The 22,017-nt window shown below is 46.1% G+C and overlaps 1 protein-coding gene across 1 annotated transcript in view; it reads right to left on the bottom strand.

The window, feature by feature from the left end:
* The window catches only part of XPO4 (exportin 4), a 451,711-nt gene that overhangs the window by 240,392 nt on the left and 189,302 nt on the right, over positions 1 to 22,017 (bottom strand). The window contains exon 5 of the mRNA XM_086935208.1: positions 4,766 to 4,882. Within this exon, the coding sequence (XP_086791334.1) occupies positions 4,766 to 4,882 (117 nt within the window). The remainder of the gene's footprint in view (positions 1 to 4,765; positions 4,883 to 22,017) is intronic.

The raw sequence follows: 22,017 nt of genomic DNA, 5'->3' as shown, positions 1-22,017 counted from the left end.
ACATGACTGGCAGTAAAGGCTGGACTGGCCTTCTGGGGGTGTGACCAAGACTGATGTGCATATAATTGACTTCTCTCAATACTTTTTATACAAAGGAGTTAGGTCCTATTGTCGGGACTGAGGGTGGGCTGGACCATTATAACTAGAACAAAAACCACAGATGCCCACACTCTGTGATGCAACTATTATATAGACCAAATGAAGAAATTCATTAAATCTGGTCAGGTATTTTTTTTTATACCTATAACTTGTATTTTTTAGTAACACTTTTGAGATTTTCTTTTTTGGCAAAAAAAAAGAAGAATACTGTTTTTGAATAAGAATTGATTTGGAAAAGTGAAAAAAACGGAAATTTTAATGTTTGTCATTTGGATGTATTGTGCTTTGTTTGTAATTTTCGTAATGTTTGTTTTGTCTAATATGCAATGGTTATATATGTGTAAATACTTGATTTATGTGGTCTGTACATATGTATTCTTTTTTTTGCCAAAAAAGAAAATCTAAAAAAAAAAAAAGAGTTACTAAAAAATACAAGTTATAAGTATAAATAAAAGTACCTGATCAGATTTAATGAATTTCTTCATTTGGTCTATATAATAGTTGCATCACAAACAAAGAGTGTGGGCATCTGTGGTTTTTGTTCTCTCAGTACTGGCAGAGAGATAAAAAAAACGATGAATGGAATGCGGCCCAGAGTACATTCCAGTGACTGAGATTTGCTGGAGAATTCATATACAACTTTTTCTTTGATCAAACCACACCCATGCCAGCAGAGACAAGGATGAGATGTTGATATCCTTTTTTGCCAAATGTGTCCTTAAGTATTAACCCCTTCCATGCTGATGACGAACCCCAGCCGTCATGCACTACGGTGCTCGTGTGCTGATGACGACTGGGGTTCGTCACGGCCCGCCCCTGTTCGTGTTGTTTACAGCACACCAGGGGAATCGCGGCCGCATGGAAGGGGTTAAAGGCTACCTTTTAGAGGGGCACATTGCTACACAATGAACATACCCAAATCAACTATCAGTTGTTGTGAGAAGTTGGCCTGATATGTAGTGTTTCCAATTCTGGAACCACTTGGTATCAGTCCAAACAAACCCCAAAGATGTCTGGTTGTAAGTCAACCTTGTTAGACAAGCTATCCTAGAGGTAGCATGGACTAAGCAGCCTTAAAGGCTTAACTTAAGAGGTCGTGTTAAGCGAGCTGTTTTACCACATACAATCCTGTAATCAAATGAAAGGACACCACACAAGTATATATTATAAAAATATATGTATTTATTTCTAAATTACTCCCCAGTACTCTTTATGAGGAAAGGGGCACAAGCGTTAAATCAAAAGCACAGTATAACATACAAAGTTGCACAATTTTGGATGAGGGCCGGTGGCCACTCAAACCATATACTAAAAAAAGTGGTATAAGAGATACCAATCGAACAGTGGTTAGGCCTAGGGCCTAGAGATTCGCTGGGAGCAGTCAGGACTAGCAATGCTGAAGTCGGGAGTAGCCCACGGAACTCGGGTGCAGCACGGAAAGTGCGGCTTGCACCAATGCAATGTCAATGGTGCATAAAAGTTGCACAAAGTGAATTAAAAGATACTTCCGCTGAACCTAGAGGAACAAAACTTTAGACACAGACCCTAGAGGTGTGTACCAGTGTGGGAACACCGGCGTTGCAATGTTACCTCACCCACAGGCCGTGGGTGCACAGGGTCGAAGTGGCGTCGGGTTTTGACACGCAGGCTCTTGGTGCTTGAAGCTGTTGCAGCTGCAGCTGCAGGCCATGTGAAGCAGAAGTGTCCGGTGCGATCCAAGGGTGGGTCGAAGTAGAAAAGTACCTGAAAGCAGAGGGGACAGAGTCTGGGTCACTCAGCAGTGACCAGGGTGGAACCAGGACGGAACCAGGCAATGTTGGGCACAATCAGGTGGTTGTCGATAGGCTTCTCTCCGCTGTCACGTGGGCTCTGGGGCATCTGCGACGTCCAGGAGCAGGTCACGATCTGTCCCACGTAGGCTCTCGCCGTCAGCACCGTCGGCTTCAAGATTGCAGCAAACAGCACTTGGCAAAAGCAATCCACGCGGAACCGGGAGATTGCTTATCACTCGAACCAGGAGGGTCAGAGTGGGGGCTCCTTTTCACAGGAGCTGGTGCAGATCTGGAGCAACCAGAAAAGCAAGTCGTATTCAAGTTTTCGTCGGCACAGGGGCCACAAGCTAGCTGGCAAGTGACCGGGCCAACGCGTCGAGCCGCCACAAGCAGAAGGGCCCCACGCAGCACTCGTCGAGTGTGGAGGGGGTAGCTTTGGTGCAAGTGTAGCTCGGGGTGGGGGCTTCTCAAACCCCGGTGTACAGCTTCGAGGATCACTCGTGGGCTGCACGGTCAGCGTCTCGTGGCCTTTTCAAGATGGCGTGCCCCACGCTTCCGGTCGCCTCCACTGGTCTCAGCTCTGCAGGGACTGTGGATCGGGCTGGGAGAAGGCAGGCAAGCTTGATCTCGTCGATCTCTGTCGCTCGAGTTCCGGCGGGAACTGCAACAAAGCAAGGGTCGAGGGCTGGATGGTGCCTGTTTGCACAGGGTGGTCACTCCTTGACCACAAGGGAGATTCTTCAGGCTTCTATGTCGAATAGAATGTCGAAGGGTCCAGAATTCGTTTCTTATGTTTCTTCAGGATGATCTGAGTTGCATTGGCACTGCTCCCACTCTTATTCGAATCTGGTGGGCTGGACATCCTGCTAGGTCCCCTCCTATGGGTGGGACCCAGGAAGGGGGTGGTTACACCCCTTTCCTTTGATCCAGGCCGCGCTGGGACTGGGGCTGGAAGGCCCCAGAACAGGTTTGGCCGGATTATGCAAGGGGCAGCCTTGTGCTCCCCAGGCAGTGTCTGGTTTCTTTGAAACCTCCCTGCTGCAATCCACTATCCCCTGTCTGGGGTGGTTTAACACCGCCCTGCGACAGGAAACCCTTTGTCCAGGCCACCATTTGCTGAGTTTCGGTCAGCAGCAGGAGGCCAGACCCGTGTCTGTGGCAGGGGCATCCATTTTGTGGATCTGAGGCTCATTTTAAATCAACCGCGTTTCAGTAAAGTAACATGTCTTATCCCTCTAGAAGGGTGGAATGCTACCCCCGTCGCCAGAACTGGCGAGGGGGTAGTATTCCAATTCGTAGGACACCGTACACGACATGTTTTGATAAAGCCAAACCAAAGTTGCTATATAACCGCGAGGATTATAAGGCGCTTAAGAGTATATGGTATGGCATTATCCCGGATCAGCTTGGGGAGTTGTTCCCGGCAGCTGCAGACAGGCTCAGCTCATGCCAGAGCTCCATCTCACATAAAACCACGCACTCTGCCTCCAGGATTGATGAGGCCTTCCAATGGAGTGGCTTACAGGCTATATATGTGTCCAGATATAGGTTTAGATATAGGTATACTATATCTAAGCAAGGGGTGTTTACACCCACTTGCCCCAGCTGAGTGATCAGCCAGTTGTGTCAATTTAAGAACCAGCCAGGGGTGGCAAAAGCTATGCTTCAGCCCCTGGTAGGCCTTGGTGGCACCTATGCCCTGAGCACCTATAGTGCATGGTACAGGGGCTGACAAGGAGTCCATTTCCAATTGTGGTATGTACCTATAGCACATGTATTATAAATTTAGAGAGAGAATAGCAGGCTGGGGGTCTGATTAGCAGGCCCACAGCCTCAGTAAGTCGAAAACCAGTGAAGCAAAAAGCAAAAATTGGGGTGACCATAGGATAGCAGACCCTACTCTCCTACAGTTGTGATTTACTGGACTATGTTTTGACAGGGTACCCTAGATTTTTTTTTTAAATGTATTAGTTTTTAACATCATACATAGCTGATTGGCATAGTAAAAACATAATTGAACGATTCTTATTTGTAATATGGACAAGATGGGTAAACATCTACAGGAAATCAAGTTTGCGAAACTGCTCACACAGTGTACAAGTAAAATTTTTCGGTGGTACGTTATGGAGGCCACCTGTTTAGTAGGTCCAAAAACTTTAATAAACAACTGTAAGAGCCTGGTTGGGCGCGTTTCTCCGGAGTCCAAAGGTATGCCTGTCCCCATGGAGACATACGGCTGCTCTGTAGTGTGATAGGTAATAAGTGTATTCCCTATTGATGAACACTGACTATGGAACTGCCAATGAATAATGTTAAGTTAAACCTTGGGGGGGATGAACTGGAAAAGCTGTGGTGTAGGTGACGGCGGGGATATGTGTTGATGGTGTCCGATATGTGGCTGGTCAGTAGGACATCACCGTGCGATCATGTATACATGTGACAGGATACCCTAGATACTAAAGGTTCTAGCACTTTTGAACATAACCGGAGACCAAACTTACATGCATTCGGGAGAAAAACTAGACTGAAGTGGGGCAGTCAGTTGGGTTTATCGGAGCCTTTCAAATGGCTACAGTGCACACATAAAGACCTGGTGCTCTGTCAAATATTAACATTCCTGAACAGCACGAGAAACTTTGACAAAGATAGTCAGCTAATTACAAGACAAGGTAGCAAGCACAGTATGCTCTTTATGTACGGTGCACAGTAACAAACCTCCTTTAATCTATACACACAAAAGCAATTGAAAATACAATATTGCAAAAGGAAACCGCCTATACTAAAGACCTACACAAAATCGAAGGTAAATAAAATACAAACAGAACATTCATTGATTGCAGATTGAAAAGTTTAAATAAGTGCTTCAGAAATGAGTGTATTGAAAAAAGATTTACCTGAAATATTCGTTTGCAGTTGCCATGAAATTCCATGCTTAGCCCAATGTTGCTGGTTTTACTTGAACTTGAAAATTCACTCAATAGTGCTGTTAATATAGAACAAGCCAGTGTTTGCTGCCCAGAAATAGAGTAAAGAAAAAAAAAAGTTAGAGGTACAGAACTTCCCTTTCGATCATGAAATAAACAGTGTATAATACGTAACAAAATGTGTTAAGTAGCATTTGTTCAATTTATTGACAGATATTAAATGTTAATTTATTTAGACTGTGGTGAAGAACCGACTAACTGCACTTTATTTTTGTTTCAGTTCCTTCAGAATAAATACTACTTAAGTGTAGATAGATGAACCACTTCTTCTAGCTTGCTTTTAAGAGTAAACCTCGGAACTCTTATACCATTAAAATTGCATTACACTGGAGGCAAAATAAAGCTTTTCAAAACAATACTCGACTGTGTATTTAGCTGTAATCCAACTTCTTCAACAAGGGTACATGCTCTGAATCGTTCAATTGTAAAATATCACCTCACCACACATTCAGGACCTCCGCAAAAGATTTGTTTCTGTTGTTAACTTAAGACTTCATCAGTTAGCATCATTGCATCAGAATTACAACTGGCAAGGCCATGGCTCTGAGGAGTGTTTCTGACCCACTGCTTTAAAAAAAAAAAAAAAAAAAAAAAAAAAAAACGCTGCTCTTTTAAGACTGATTCGGAGTGTGGAGCTATTGGACTTTCGGGAGTTAGCGCCGGACACTTTTAGTAGCTGTGCGCTGTACAAATGAAATAGAACATAACATAACATTAGTGAGTAAGACATAGTGTACATCCATGGGCTTTCAGCTGGGGCTCAAACAGCTTGTGTACCACACCACTGTCATCCAGGACCACTGCCACCCTCCACAGAGTAGTAGAAACAGATCATGCTCAGCAATCAGTACCTGTAATGTTCATCAGGCTCATCAGCCTGTGTTAGGCATGTCAATGGGGTTTCAGTCCAGTGTCGGGACACGTCAGAGCTGTCTGCTTGGGCCAAGGAGTGTAAAGGTGCCGTTATGTCACAGTATCTGGATTTGGCAGGTAGCAAGGTTGCGTTAAACTTGGCGTTGGTATTGCAAGACACGACATAACGCAACCATGCCTCCTTTGTTAGTGGCAGGCCTCTACTCCACTTTAATCAAAGATGTAACTACAATTTTTCTGGTGTCCACAGGAATTTAAGGACGAATCTTCCTAACTTTATTGATGAGGAAGTGGGCGGAGGAAACAGTTAAATTTGTGTGCTGGGTGAGAGAGTTTGTTGTCAAACCACACTCCAAGGTTCTTAGCCTTAACAGCAGGTTTTGGTGGATCTCCCACCTCTGCCGGCCACCACAGTTTGCCCCAGTTTGGTTGCATGTTACCAAAGATCAGAATCTCTTTTTCATCAGAGTTAAGTTTAAGACAGTGTGCGCTCATCCAATGATTTATGGCACGCATACAATTCTGAAATTGCCGAGTAGGGGTGACCTGATTTTGATATGCTGCCACCCTAATCTGGGTGTCGTCAGCATAAGATGTAAGATTGAACCCAAAGTCCTGGCTCAAAGGGGCCAGTTCGGATACATATGCGTTAAATAGAGATGGGCTCAGGGAGGAGCCCTGTGTCACTCAGCATGGGAGGCTATAAGGCTTACAGTGGTACTCATCAACCAAAACTGCTAACTTCCTATCCTTGAGAGGACAGTAGGGCCAGTGCAGTGCCCCTGACCCCTAGACTCTCCAGCTGCTGTTGCAAGAGAGTGATCAACAGTATCTAAAGCAGCTGACAGATCGAGGAGTACTAGGGCAGCCGTACCGCCTCCATCCATCCATCACCGCTCTGATCTCCTCAAACATCATCCTGTCCTGAAACAAACTTGAGACCTTTTAAAAACCTACAGAAGACAATCCAAAATTGCTCCCTGGAAAGACGTCTGCAATGTACAACAATTTTAACAAGATTCATACCTGCACTGATTTGCTTAGGTTTATTTTTTCTTTTGATTTCTTCAAATTACCTTTATTTGGTCATTTTCATCCCTTTCCTTCTCATTTCCTCTCTTGTTGTTTTTCTCCTAGTATACAATGTTTTTTGACTCTCATCCTTGCTCCCCTGCCTGAACAATGCAGAGTTCTTCCTCGAGAGCAGTCTGCGACCTACTCTCTCCCTTCATGCCGGACTTCATCCCCCTATCAGCGTCAGTTTGATCCTCTCCTATAGGCACGTCCTAATAGAGGTATAAGTCGGAGTGCATCTTCTTATGAAGTTTTTCTGATTTGGAAATGGGGTCACAGTCCTCTATCTCTTCCTCTCCCCTTCAGAAAATCTTCTAACTCAATCCAGGGTGAACAACATACAATATTCCTTCTGTGGAACAGGGGTGCCATCAATTTGCTGCTCCTCTGACACTTCTAGTCAGACTCCCTATCATACTATCTGGAGTTTTAACAGTGCTCCAATTGATTGCTCCTGGGTAAACTCTACATAGAACACCCTGGTGGTTTAGGAATGCCTCTAATATGTTGTATGTCTGTTGCACCTGGGTACACGCCTTAGAATGCTACTTGCCTCAAATGTGTTGTGCCTCTCTTGCTCATGGTCAGACTCCATATTATACTCTCTGGTGGAGTTAGTCTGCAATGGGCTGGTTTGCTATAGCTCCTGGGCAAACACCATGTGGTAGCCCTCTTGCTCCACCCGAATGATGGTTTAACTGTACTCCCTAGATTGCTTATCTGTTACACCTCTGGAGACTCCTTATAAATCTCAGCTCATCGGCCTCCATCATGTCAAACATTACATATCTCATCAACATATGCCATTTATACCAAAGCACAAACACCCTTTCAACCATGCGTTACGAAGGATGCCCAAGAACCCAATGCAAATCAGAGTGGTTGATAATCTCGCCAGGGGTATGAAGCTCTATAGAAATAATGCAATAGTGCCCTTCAGGAAAGCGCTTTAGGCATCAGATGGTACGGAACAAGCAAAGTAAGCAAATATCATTTTTGGTTCATTCATAGAAGTAGTTATAGAGTATCCGTGCTTTGGACCCAACAAAACTGTAGTAAGGAAGAGATTTTGACAATAAGAGTACATTGAAGTTCACTAATTGTCAAATGGCAAATGTCAGACGTTCTTATATAGTGCACAAATCACCGTAAGGTCTCACGGCGCTCGAAAGACTTGAGAGACGAGAGAATAGAGACTTGAAAACTAAAATATGGGATAAGGCTACAAAAAGACTTTGAATCTTGGTACCACAGTTCACAACCAGTTCTGATCCCACTCCTAACACAAGCACCATTGACAACTTCAGAGCATTATCCCAGTACAAATACACAGAAGTATAATCGAAAGTAGTCACCAAAGAAAGGCACCATCCAGCACAAAAAAGACACACTTGAGAGAATACAATCACACGTTTTTACGACCCAGGGAAATAACGGTACTTGCAATAAACAATGCTAATCACCTAGTCAGTTTGTCATGATGGACAAAAACGTATCCTTTTTAGGTCTCGCCTACGCAGCGCGCATGCACTGCATAGGAGACCATTAGTCGTCGTGCAGCTTTTTTTCAAAGCATCTACTTGTGCTATTGGCGACATACAGCTTGTGGGAGTGCGCAGCGGCGTGCCACAAGCACGAGTATGTGCTTTGAAAAAGAGCAGTCTGCTCTCCCAAGCGCGCGCACACCACTCATGGGTGCACCCCTTCGCCTCCCTCTGCCGCTGCAGCCTGCATGCCATGTTTAAAAAACAATCTTTCAGTGCGAGGTGCGCGCGCTTGTCTCTCGGAGCTTCCGTTTCACCCCTCTTACTCTTGTCCTCTCACTTTCATTCTCTATTTTCTTTTGTCTCTGCGTATGTCTTCTTCCTGTCTGTCTCGGTCTGTCTTTCCTCTTATCAGTCATGCTCTCCGCCTCTGTCTCTCTCACTTCCTTTTCTCTGCCTACTTTCCAATCTCTTTCTTTCTCTCTCTCTCTAGCTCTCTTTGCTCACACTTCCTCTTTTCCTCTCACGCTTGTTCTAGTGCAGTCAGTCACGTCAGGTGCTCCTGGTACTGCTCGGTCACCTGGTGGTTTGTAGGTGGCCTCTCATTGCAAAAGAATACAGCGTATGGGCTTAGACGATCCTGTGTTTTTTCTCGACTGCTGCTGCGGATGCAAGAGGTCTCAGCTGTGGCCTCAGTGGATGGTGGCGGCTCGCAGATGTTATGTTATGTTATATATGATTTATAACGTGTGCAACTACTCAAGAGTATCCTGGCGCGAATGGACATAGGCAGAAGGGGCACCGATGAAGTTAACTAAGGGGGTGGAAGAGATGAGTTTTGAGAAGTTTCTTGAAGATACAGAGGTCCTGCGTATGTCGCAGCAGGCCCGGAAGCTTGTTCCATAAAACGGCCACTTTTACTGACCACGATTGGCCACCCATCCTAGAGCAGCGAAATCGCGGAATGGCCAGTAGGCGACGAGAGGAGGAGCGGAACGTGCGGCCAGGTTTGTAAAAGGCCATGCGCTTCCTAATATACAAAAGGTCCTGAGTCATGCAAGGCTTTATGAGCCATGGTCAAGATCTTAAATTGGACCCGCTGGGCCACAGGTAACCAATGAAGGTCACGTAGCAGTAGCCTCGCACTGGATCGTTTGGCGATGTTGCATAGGAGTCTAGCCATTGCATTTTTAATTAATTGGAGTTAATTCATGAGGTAGCCAGGGATGCCGATAAATAGGCCATTAGCGTAGTCAAGCCTGGAGAGGATAAGTGCCCGAGCTACCATTTCCTTTGCCTGCTGTGGTAGCAGGGGGAAGAACTTCCTAAAGATCTTAAGAGTGCTGAAGCAGATACCAGTCAGTTTTTTAATATGCTCGGCAAACCGGAGAATCTTCCCCAAACCATATCCCCAAGTTCTTGGCCGGGCTGCCCACCGACCGTGGGCATGGGAAGTCCAGAGGCCACAAGGCCTCTCTAAACTGCAGGGGAAAGTCGTTCAGCAGTATCTCTGATTTTTCGTCATTGCACTTAAGATGCGCCTTGGCCAGCCAGGTAAACACAGCAGATAAGCACCTCTGCGCATCCCCGGTGCCCAATTCAGAACCTTTCCATGAGAAAAAACGCTGTGTATCGTCGGTATATGCCATGATTTTGGCACCCAGCCCCTCAGCCAGGGCAATCAAAGGGGTCATATAGATATTGAAAAGTAGCGGGTTCAAAGTAGAGCCCTGCGGGACTCCCGTTGATAGCTTCCTAGCAGAGGAAGAGAAAGGAGGCACCCAGACCTGTTGGGAGTGCTCCTCCAAAAAGGATCTCAGCCAAGCCCACACTGCCCCAGAGATGCCGATGGCAGAGAGACGATCCAGGAGAAGCTGGTGAGGTACAGTATCGAAGGAGGCAGAGAGGTCCAATAAAATCAGAGCCGCTCTGCCGCCCCTGTCCAGGCACTCCCTGACGGCTTCCGCTACCTCAACCAATGCCGTCTCCATGCTGAAAGATGTTCTAAAACCAGACTGAGCTGGATGGAGCGCTCCAGAAGTTTCAACAAAAGCCTCAAGTTGACGAAAGACCACCTTTTCACAAACGTCGGCCAGTGCCGGCAATAAGGAGATAGGCCGATAGAAGGCAGTAGGGGATCAGCAGTTGCTTTTTTGAGAAGCGGGAGAAGTTTAGCCTGTTTCCATTGGATGGGAACACTAGCAGAATGAAGTGAGCGATTAATAATGGAAGTGACTTCAAGATAGACACTCCCCGCTAAGACTCTAGCTGGACATGGGTCCGATGGAGAGCCCAACTTTAAAGATTTGAGGATGGCAAGAATGTCGGAGTCTTTTGCTGGCAGAAACTGGGAGAACAGGGGGGGCGGGTGGAAATTTTAGACAGAATAGCGGAGGTTGACATTTCCCTTACATCCGACCCTAAGCTGTCTTGAATAGATTGTATTTTGCTAATAAAAAAGGAGGAGAGCTCCTCGCACCACTGCGTGGAGGCTGGAAGAGGTTTTTGTTCCACGCTAGGAGACATAAAACTTCTTACGATTGAAAAAATCTCCTTACTGTTATTATTAGCCTTCAAAATACGCTCTGCGTAGAAATCACTTTTAGCTTTCTTGATAGCGTCATAATAAACCTTCTGAGCTGCCCGAAGCACCAGTTTAGCCGCCGGACAGTAGGCCGCACGCCACTGACGTTCCAGTTTCTTACAACCTAATTTTAACCCTTTTAGGTGCCCAGAGAACCATGGCTTTGAGGTGGACGATCTATGATGACAAGTGGCTGAGGGTTTAGAGGAGAATTCAACCCCCTGACCAATCCAGATGTTAAAACAATCCACCGCCTCGCCAAGGTCATCTGCAGGGGCCAATGAAGTGTTCAGCAAGGCCTTGGAAAAGGCTGGGATATAATCCTCCGCCTAACCGGACCGACCGATGATGAGGAGGTAGAAAGAGGCGACCCCATATCCCAAGAAAACCTAATGAAACAATGGTCGGACCAAGTCACAGGCAGGGGGTCCCGGATGTGCAAATCAAAATTCGAGCAGACCAAATCGACCAGATGGCCGCCAGAATGAGTAGGTCCCTCCGCCCACTGAGTCAGTTGCATGAGGTCAAGTAGATCCAGCAGAGAAGCTGAGTCAGAGACCTCTGGGGTATCTAGGTGAATATTGAAATCACCCAGGAGCAGAAATTTAGTAAAGCGCAACACACGCGGGGCAATGAAGTCCCCAAGAGTCTCCAAGAACACTCCAGGAGGGCCAGGTGGTCGATACAATAATATGCCCCCCAGGGTGAAATGGGGTGACAGGGTAAAACTGACGACCAGCGCCTCTGTCAGTTCACTGACGGTAGAGTAGTTGAAGGCCCAGGCCTCCCGGAATATCACCGCCGTTCCTCCCCCTTTCCACGTTGTGCGGTCAGCGCGAACTATGTGGAACCCTCGGGGAACGGCAAGTTCAATTACCTGTGCACATGAATCACTTAACCAAGATTCGGTGATAAACAAAGCGTCCAGTTTATTGTCTAACATAAGCTTGTGAATATTAAGAGCATGTTTCACCATTGAACAAGCGTTGATGAGGCCAGCAAAAATCTCATAACCCTTATCGGCTCGACTGCCCCCATCAAGTAGCATGGTGTCAAAACAAAAGTTACAGGTGGGGCATCTGCTGGCAAGGCTAGACAGCACATCCCACTGACTGTTACCTGCACAGAGAAGAGTTAAATGCCAGCAAATCCTCGCGGCCATAAGTCTGTATGCCACGCAGGACAGCTAGCCCCCCACTAGCAGCATGTCCCCAGGCGCTCTCGGGACGCGGTCGGGCGCAGACGGGCTTGCCTTTGGGGCGCCGGTGGAGCGCCTGCTGCGCGCTCGAGCCTGCATCCAATTTTAAAGGGGAAGAGGAGAAAGCCTAGAGCGTCAACCTCCGCCTGGACGGAAGTGTGTCTCCCTCCACTCAATCGGGACAACACCCGTGGTGGACCGAGGAGCACAAAAAGGACACCCGTAAGAGAGTGGGAGCAAAGTGCAATTCTCCCCAAAGAATAGCAGCAAAGTAAAATAAGATAGCAGCAGAGATTTAGTAAAATCGAATACAGACAAATTTTAAAAACAGCAGGCTAAAAAACAATGTGCAAATGCAGGTACAGCAGAGCAAAGGAGCAGCCACTAGACCTCCCACGCGTCCCCCAGATGCTTTAGGTATTATTTTCAGTCAATGTGCTTAAGTGAGAGCCTATTCCAACCCCTTCACCCTTGTGAAGACCAATGCAAATCTATCATAAAGTGGTTCCTTCAGGCAAAGCACAGCCTTGAATGTTAATGTAACCATTGTTGTGAGAAATTTAGAGAGTCAAGCTACTTCTTCATGCTTCCAATTCTACAAGAAGCAGAGGACGCTGAAGGGAATAGTAAAACAGGGGCTAAGTGCATAACTTCTGGATGAATAGAAGTGCAGACCCCCTGTTAGAATCCTTGGCTTGCTTCCATTCTGCAATCCTGACCTTTGCCACTTGTCATTGGTGTCACTGCACTCCGGGTGCTGAGTGGGCACACCCCACTCTCTCATCTGTTCTTTATGCCCATACTGCTAATAAAGGGTAAGCTCATTACATGAACCCAAAACTTGCACTAACGTCTCCCCTCCATCGTAAGACAGATGCTTGATTTAATAAAAAGAGTCCTATGGGATTCACATTTTTTTGTACTTGATCTAGTCAATGGAGAATGTTTTGAGTTTAGAAACGAATTCGAATATCTTCACATAACTCACTCCATTTACACTCTTATCCAAGTTATTGATGTCATCTCATGACCTAGAATCATTTTCTAAACTGATACTATTCTTCAACCAAAAGGATCTAAGATTCCACGAAAAGAAAAAAAAATAGCATGTTCAAATCATATAATCAAGATTATTATTCCTATCACCGTGTTCAGCAATGCCTAACACCCAGCCCTAAATGAAAAATACCACGTCATCCTTCTTGCCCCAGTCCTTATGCCACCGAGGCCTCCCTCCCTTTAAAAAGGCACTTAGTTGTTTCATTATAGAAAGTAAATAGTAAACTTCAACTCACTGAAGGAGAGCGCACCAGCAAGAGAGTCGTGGTTTGAAAATAGAGTTCTGTCTTTTACGGTCAGCATGTCTTGTGCTTACTTCTTAGCCTTGTGGCTGTGTCTTTGATACTGCATGGAAACAAGGCAACGTCTCGCTGTCATTTGCATGGGGCCAGTCTCCCATGCAAATGAAACGAGCACTGGCATAGCAATTGGTCGCGCCTGTGGAACCTTATAAGTATTTAGTTATGCAGCACAATATCCTTACTGCAACAACATTAACTGTTGCATGGCTAAACACTTATAAGGTCCTAAAGGCGCGACCTATTGGCTAAGCCAATGCTTGTTAAACAAGTCAGTAGGTACCTAAGAATGCTGGCTCAAAGGTTAACATTTCTCAAGCTCTATTCAATAAGTAATTCAGAACACCACTAGGGACAAAACTGTTCCCCGTCTTTGGATACCGTTTACAATAAACTGCAGTCGAAGGCCAACATGCAGACAGAACTAGACATAACAGCACAATCGCTATTTTTGCGAGGCGAGGGAGTGACCTGCCTCAGGCAGAGTCCAACTGCTGCCAGCCGATTTTAAAAGTGTAGTACCGAGTGGAAGTTACATTTGAAGATGCGGAGAAGGAAATCTCACTGTGGCAGGCATAGAGAAGACACATTTAAATGCCTATGGGTTGCCTTTTATTCATGCTAAAGAGAGAGCAACTTAATACACCAGTACACATGGCTCACTGCAACGAGAAATAATAAAACAGATAGGTGTAAATCAATCCTTCTCATCAGGGGAATGGACAGGGTGTATCTAATGTGTAAAACCAGCCTTTAGATTTCGGAAAAACGGCTTAGTGGTGTATCGGATATGCAAATGGATTCAAAGCCCACACTTTGATCCTAAAGAGAGCATAGTTGCAGAATCAAATCAAATTTCAAAGCTTTATTCGACATCAGTCATAAAAGCATTCCCCCCCTATCACTATACAATAAATACTAATCTACATACAAAAAATTTTAAAACAAGAATTAAACATTTATAAGTCGAATACAATATGCTTTTGAACATTATTGCGATCAACATTGATCTTTGCAGAATCCCTCGGAGTCAAGACTCAGAGAGAATACTATATATTGCAGTGACAAACGGAGGGTCATGGAAGAAACGCGAACCGCCAACTTGAAAGGGATGGGAACTATTTACAAAACCTTGGCTTTAATCAAAATCACGTTGATTAACGCACAAGAATTAAACAATGGAATTATTAAACGCCCTTTTAAAAAAATTGCAAAAGTTTCATTTAAAAGGCAACGTGTGCTTCTGAAATCACTGTAGCGATGAGGAAACAATATACCTTGACGTGTACTAAAACACGCAGGAGCCTCCAGCCCCAAAAACGCGCATCTCTGATCCTCATACTGAGGGCGCGTGGCTGAAGTGCGTGCGTGCGTGCCAGCTGGAGCGGCGCGCGGCAGGGCACGCTTATCTGAGCCTCCATGCCATGTCAACAGCATACCCGGACACAAAGCCCAGCTGACAAAATGTAATCCCCCCTTGTTCTGTGAGTGGATTGTTCCCTAGAATAGCCCGGCCTGATCCCCAACGTCGCGCACAAAAACAAACTATGAAGGTTAGGCATACACACCACCGGCTGGCAGCTGCCGCCCCAGGGATCATTATCACGGCGGAGATAGGAGACTTGCTTGTTAGTCCATTCTCTTCTGCCAAGGGACAAAAATAGAGCCGTTTGTTTCCTCTAAAACACACGAGCCAACATATTGTTGTAAAAGCACAATTAACTTTCACTTGGGGAATTCGGTTTAGTGGTCACACTTTCAAAAGCAAAGCACTGCAAAACAAAACTCACACGCCTAATGCGTCGGTGAGACCACAATCAACAGTATGGCCGGTGAGGGCTTTTTCCCCTTGGATGGAGGCAGTTCAAATGTAATACAATGAGCGAGCCCTTGACGTAGGGTTATATCTGGCCCTGGAAGGAAACCTGATGCATTGTTTCAAGCCATTCACTGCCCTACATCTGTTCCCGTTACAAATATTTGGACCCGACACTAAGCTACGAAGCAGACAAGTGTTCTTTAAATAATAGCGCCTCTACCAGTCCTTCTCAGTTCTTCCAGCCGCGTGAAATCAGTCTGCGGCCTTCATCAAGGAATTCACTCCCACTCGGACAATATTGGTGTCCAGGACCTACAGCACAGGAGGCTCCGAGAAGAAGAATCATCCGGTGATGGGCAGCAAGACCAGGTGTCTTTGGCCATTTGGAGAACAATATAAAAGTTTGTGCTGAATTTACGGAAAGCAAAAACTAGCGTAGACACATCACAAGGGAAGCACCAATTACTTTACTTACTTTTGGAATTAAATTGAAAACCATTAATAGACATAGTAATTGCGACAGAGACTTTCGATTTTACCCCTGCAAAATGCACCAGCAGAAATGTAGAGACATTTTAGCGGTCAACAGTGAGGGCAACTGTGCATTATGAAAGAATACTGCCTACAGACTTGGACATCCTATAGTGTAAGACAGCTGAACATCAATGTCTCATCAGTTCTCTGGGGTATGTAGGACTTGATAGCATTGGGTGATCCCTGTGAAAGAGTGCCACTGCCCTGAAACAACCCATGCCAGGTACTGCTGCAAGCTCATTGAACTGACAAGTAGCTCCTCTTTGGGCCTTGACTTTCAGGTGGAAACCACGATGCTTAGTCTTGGAGGGTGGCAAAGAGTAATTCCCTATTTCAGTTATCACAAATATCACTCACGATATATCTAATGTACACGCAGTGTTATTCTTATTGGAAAGGAATACATTTAATTCAGAAAATCTGCTTAGCCACCATGGGATAAAGGACTGCTTTGCTAGGTATCGTAGGTCCTCTATTCTGTGCTTCTAACAAGCTTCGCACGAGTCTCCAGCGAGGATACAGTAACAAAGGTGATAGATAACCCATTTCTGTGAAGGTCGCCTCACACAGGGTTCTACTCAGGCAACATTGTGGTTTGGGTGTCTGACTCAGAAACACCAGCACTGTTTGTGTTAGCAGTGGTTCCTCCTCGCTCTCAACTGCTCTGCTGTACACAGAAAGCAGATGCGTCTCCTGAGAAGGAAACGTTAATCACAAAAGGCATGTCAGTGGTACGGAGCATAGAGTCTGGGCTGCTGATCTAGGTGTAGAAGCAGTGACTGGTGCCGAGATACAGACACTCCTGCGGCTCTCAAAACTATTCAGAAGGGAAAATACAGATGCTGGATTAAGTGTGAGGCAAAAAGTCCTTCACACACTTCCCTTTTTATTTAAACACATTTTATTAAGTTTCAGAGTTTGCAAGTATTTTTTTTTTACAATGTGTAGGTAATGCATAACTGTCCCAAGCAACTTTACATATATCTGTTAAGACTTTGCTCCTTTACATAAACATTACTGAAGCCGATTGTGTACTTACAGACAATTATCCGGATATTTTATGAATATCGGTGCGATTTTTTAAAGAAACTTTAAAACCCTTCCACACACTCCCTCCCGCAATACCAACCCTCCCATAAACATCCCCTAAAACTTTGCTGCTATGGTCTAATCAGCTATGTCTGAGGTTACAACCAGCTGAAGTGTCAGTTTTGGTACAGGGGGGAGAAGGAGAAAGAGGGGGTGAGGGGGGGGGGGGGGGGAGATCACATCTTTTCACCTAGTATAGCAATCATAAACCAAACACTTCAAATGGGGACACCTTATGTGTCCCCATAGGTGTCCCCTTGTGTTAATTCTCAGACTCTGTCAGACACTAATCTAAATTGTTCAATCAATTGTGCCCATTCCATGGAAATCGGCTTTTGCCTTAGTCCCCTATATTCCTCGCGCTGTAGCACCTCCCTTTCTGCCGCGGCCCATTTAATAACTTCTTCCCTCCACTTCCCTTTGTGTGGTGCAGTGCAGGATTTCCAGCTTTGTGTGACTAGCCTTTTAGCGAGCATCAGGGAGAGTCCCTCAAAGCGGCGCAATTGATTTGCCTTTTTAGGGAGAGGGAAAAGTGGGGTCGCAAAAGTTGAATAGAATTCAATGGGGAGCCAAACGAACCCAGATTTTTATTACGAGCCAGCGCCTTTATAGCACTACAGATCTCCACAGGGGTAAGCAGAGCTGCAAAGTCTTCGACGTTTGTCTCCGAAATAGTAGGGAGTTCTACAGTTCCAAGAAAGAGCAGTTGCTGCTGTTGTATCAAGGGGAGGAGCTGCGTAAAGATTTGTGTAATACTCCTGAAATGCCCGGTTTATTTCTTTTTGGGAAGTGATCATTATGTGGTGGTTATTGTGGACCGCTAGGATTGCGGTTTTAGCAATCACGCTAATAATGTGCTGGCCCTATCTGCTTCTGCATGCACGCGTAATGTATATGCATTTGAATCAATAGTTCGTAGTCGTTCTAACAATTCAGCATATTTTATTCTAGCCTCTTGTAGCTCTTCTGCTCCCTTCATGTCGGTCCAGGCAGTAGCTCCAGTGCCTGCAAGTTATTTTCCAACTCTGTTATGTTTCGGGTTATCTCCCTTCTGGCACCCACTAATGTCCCCAAGGAGACTCCCTGTAGCATCACTTTAGAAGCTTTCCATTCAATCGATCCAATCGTGACCGTGCCCTCATTCTCGTCGAAATATGTAGTGATGGCATTTGCTAATGTATTACGAAACACTTGATCTCTGTAATTGTAAGGACTGCAAACGCCATGTTGGAATAGGCGTGGGGATATGGCCCCAGCTTAGTGACAATTCTATTGAATTATTGTCTGAATTGGTTTTTCCCAAATAATTCCTCTGTATGATCGCTGGGAATAAGTTTGGTGTGCAAATGCAGTGAGTCAGACGGGTGTGTAAATTGTGCGGGTGGGAATAATAGGAATATCAACAAGCTGTAATCTCCAAATATCCAGTAAACCCCACACCTGTGTCCATCTAGGTAAGTTAATGGCTTGTGATATAGCATTGGTGCTCGATAGGGGAGAGTGGGATCGGACTAGATGTACATCAAATATTACATTAAAATCCCCGTCAAATATCCACAGGTATTGAGGTCACTCTAAGAGAGCTTGCGACACTCGGGACAAGAAAGCATCTTGATCACATTTGGTTCATAAATGGATCCCAATAGCACTTGTTTGCCATCTACGGCTCCACCTAATAGCACATATCTACCTTGTTCATCTATTCTGCTCTCGTTGTGGGAAAAGAGAACCCCCAGCCTGCAACCAAATCGCTGCCCCTATTGAAAAGGCAGAATAAGTCGTTGCGTAAAGTTGGCCTCTCCAGCGTCTCTACAATTTACTGGTTTCAAAGGATATCAAATATGTCTCTTGGAGATGTACTATTTGGGCTTTACGACGGTGTAACTGCACAACAATTCTATGGAGTTTGTGTATCGCTCCCATCCCCCGAACATTCCAGTGGATTATAGTATAAGATTTGGCGATGGACGTCATTTAAAAAATAATTACAAGGGTACTCTTAACCCATCCCCCACCCCCGACCACACACCCAGACTACAAGCAGACATAGCGGTGGCAATTTAACTAATATAACCTTATCCCAATACTGGGTCAAACGACTGAACTTCGCTCAAACTGTGCAAGAAACCATAACACATTATACTTTAAACAATTGCTTTTGGGGTAAGCTGCATACTTGTTTTTTGTATAGAACATTTACAATAAGTGGATTTGCCCAGGACAGGCCGGGCCATGTCGAACTATTCTTACCATACAACTCTAATCCTATATCTACACCATAATATATTATTTGCTGGCTGGGTCCTAATTGACACCATTAGTGGACTTTTTGCAGGGCTTGCGTATAATGTCTGAGTTACGTATGGACACCTTCCCAGTGTATCCACTACAGGGCCAACCAAACGGATCAATGCTTAGTTGCGTGGTCTCTGATGGGAACAATGCCACACTCCCTCCTGAGTCAGAGTTCACCTCATCAGAAAGACTAGTGCTAATAGGCGGGCAGAGAGTTCGTAAGGCAGTGGCAGACCGGAGTGCTTCCTGTCTACCCTTCAATACTATCTGACGAGACGGAGGACTTGATCCAGTGCATTGTGTCATAAGTCCTTTTCTTCACATCCGAGGGACTAGTTGCGATTTCTGTTGTGAATTCTCTGGGAGTCTGGCAGGTAATGTATCAGGGAAGTTCCTGTCCAGCTAATCCCATGGGTTCTCCGGCGTGTTGAAGAATAAGGTTATAAATGATTTTCAACTTGGAAGAGCAAATGTAAGGCAAGCAGCACAGACTCGAGCTTTGACTCCCATAAGCGAAAAACTTTACGGTGGACCACTAGTGTGTAATCCGGGAAAATTGAAATTCTTACATTATCTACCTGTAGCTGGCCATTGTTCCTTGCTGCTTGCAACACATGATCTTGATCCCTGTAATTCAAGATCCAGGCAATTATTGTACAGGGGTTTGCGCCCGGAATGGGTCAAACACATGGGGACTCGAAGGGCCCCTTCAAGAGTGAAGTGCGTAGGGGCCATGCTGGTTTTTAGACACTCCTCTATATAAATAGTTGGGTTAGGGCCCTCTGTTGCCTCTGGGAGCCCCACTATTCTGAGGTTATTGCACCGGGCCCGGCCTTCTGAAACGTCTGCGCGGGACTGTAAGGAATAGATTTGTTGGCGCATATGTTTCAATTGTTCATCATGTTCTTTTACCTGTGGTACCACAGTGTCTAGAGTTTGCTAGAGTTTGCTCAATTGACTGGACTTTAAAAGCCAATTTTCTGTGATCATCTTTGAGCAGATTGAGTTCCACCGAGATTGTGCTTAATTGTTCGATTGCAGATCTGGAGTTGCAAATTTCTTACAGGATCAAATCAAGCTCAAACTGGGGGGGTGGATGTGGCCCCATCTTCAGTCTGCCAAGAGTGCACAGGCTAGGTCTCTGAAGGTGATGAGGGACCCAGCCCTTTCGGATCTCGGGGCAGTTCTCGTCTTCCCTCTGCCCATGTTTAAGAATGGTCAGACCGCCTATGAGTTATGGCTCGACACTTCGGAACACCTCACCAATTAGAACACTGAACCTATTGAATGTTGAATGAAGAAACAGGTGAGGATAAAGCCAAGGAGAGTATTTGGCTGGTATTTATGAGTTCTCACATGCCACATCCTAATTCAGTTTGGGGTATTGCTCAGGTCTTCTCAAACTTCAGGGCAGAATAGGCACTTGTTCCATTGGGTAGTGATGTGGATATTCTTTGGGCTCTTCCTGGTGGTGTGGCCCATCCTCCCTGCCCCTCTGATGCACAATACGTGGGATATCCTCAGTGTTCTTTTTTTTGGGTGGGGGTGGGGCTTCCTCACGTATGCTATGGGCTTATTACAGGCATATGTTATTCATTGGGTGGGGGGTGGTTCTTGGTCCGCACCAGGGATACTTTGATATGACGGGGAGGCCTCCCCTGGGTATGATCTTCTTCCTCTGGGTCACCAGCATCAATGGCCAAAGCTGCTATCACGAGGTCTACTCCCCAGTCATTTGTATCCCCTTTTATTAGGCTCAGGCCAGCTGTCCCAGCAGACCAATATTAAAATGCGGAGAGGGGTCTCTTTTGTGTCCTCGTGTAGCAGCGAAGCCCCAGGAGGGTGCAAGTAAGTGCTAATAATCACCCAAAGGTGTGCTACAAAGTTCCCAGAGTCTCCACCTTTGTCCAAGTACCAAGAAGATCAATGGCGGTTAAAAGAAGGAGTCACTGGGGGAGGCGGATGTCCATTTACATACCTCAGCGCTTGCGGGGCTCAGTCACAACATGGGGAAGTGAGCTGTTTTTTTCAGTCGTCTCCGGCCTCAAATTCCACTGCACCACTGCTCCGCAGTTATTGGGGCCGTAACCAAGGAGGGGGAGTTGTGGGGAGGGGAAAGAGAATGAGAAAGGATGCCGCAATCGCCCTTCGGGTCAGTCGCTTAGCCAAAATGGGGCCTCTACAGCACCCAGACCCCCCCCCCCCGGACCCCCCCGGCTCCGGGTCTATCCAATGCCCAGCAGTTGCCTCAGTGTTCAACAGGCCGCTGTGGGGCCCTCCGGCGTCCAACTCAGTTTGTGCGCAATTGGGCCATAATCCAGGGTCTTGCCTACGGGTGCACGCTGTCTCAGAGTCTACCAATCCTGCGCTGGCCCCAGGAAACTCCACTGCATCAGTATTAGTTTTTCTGGCATATGCCTGCCACGTCACGGAGTACTCCTGCAGTGCGAAGCCTGGCCAGCGCCTCACAGCAATCTCCCTCCGGGCCAACCTGCAATCCCTGGCTGCAGGCCACTTGCAACGCCTCTGGTCCACCACAGATATATGGCCTCCGTAATTACTCTTTTGGTTCAGGGTTAATCCGATGCCCAGCAGTTGCCCCGATCCATATCAGGCCGTTGTGGAGCTCTCCGGCACCAAACTCATCTCTGGCACCTCTAGGCCTGGATGAGAGGTCTCATGTGCACGCCGTCGGCAAGCACACCAGCTCCGCCCCGGCCCATCGAGAGCCCGCTGCCTTGATATTAATGCCTGACAGTTGTCTCAGCCGTCACCTGGCTGTTGCGGATCCCTCCGGTGCCCAACTACGTTCAGGCACATCCAGGCCCGAATCCGGGGGACTAGGGTGCGAATG

This window comes from Lissotriton vulgaris, chromosome 8 (assembly GCF_964263255.1).
Source record: "Lissotriton vulgaris chromosome 8, aLisVul1.2, whole genome shotgun sequence".
In the NCBI taxonomy this organism is placed as follows: domain Eukaryota; kingdom Metazoa; phylum Chordata; class Amphibia; order Caudata; family Salamandridae; genus Lissotriton; species Lissotriton vulgaris.
This window is presented reverse-complemented; position numbering and strand designations above follow the sequence as displayed.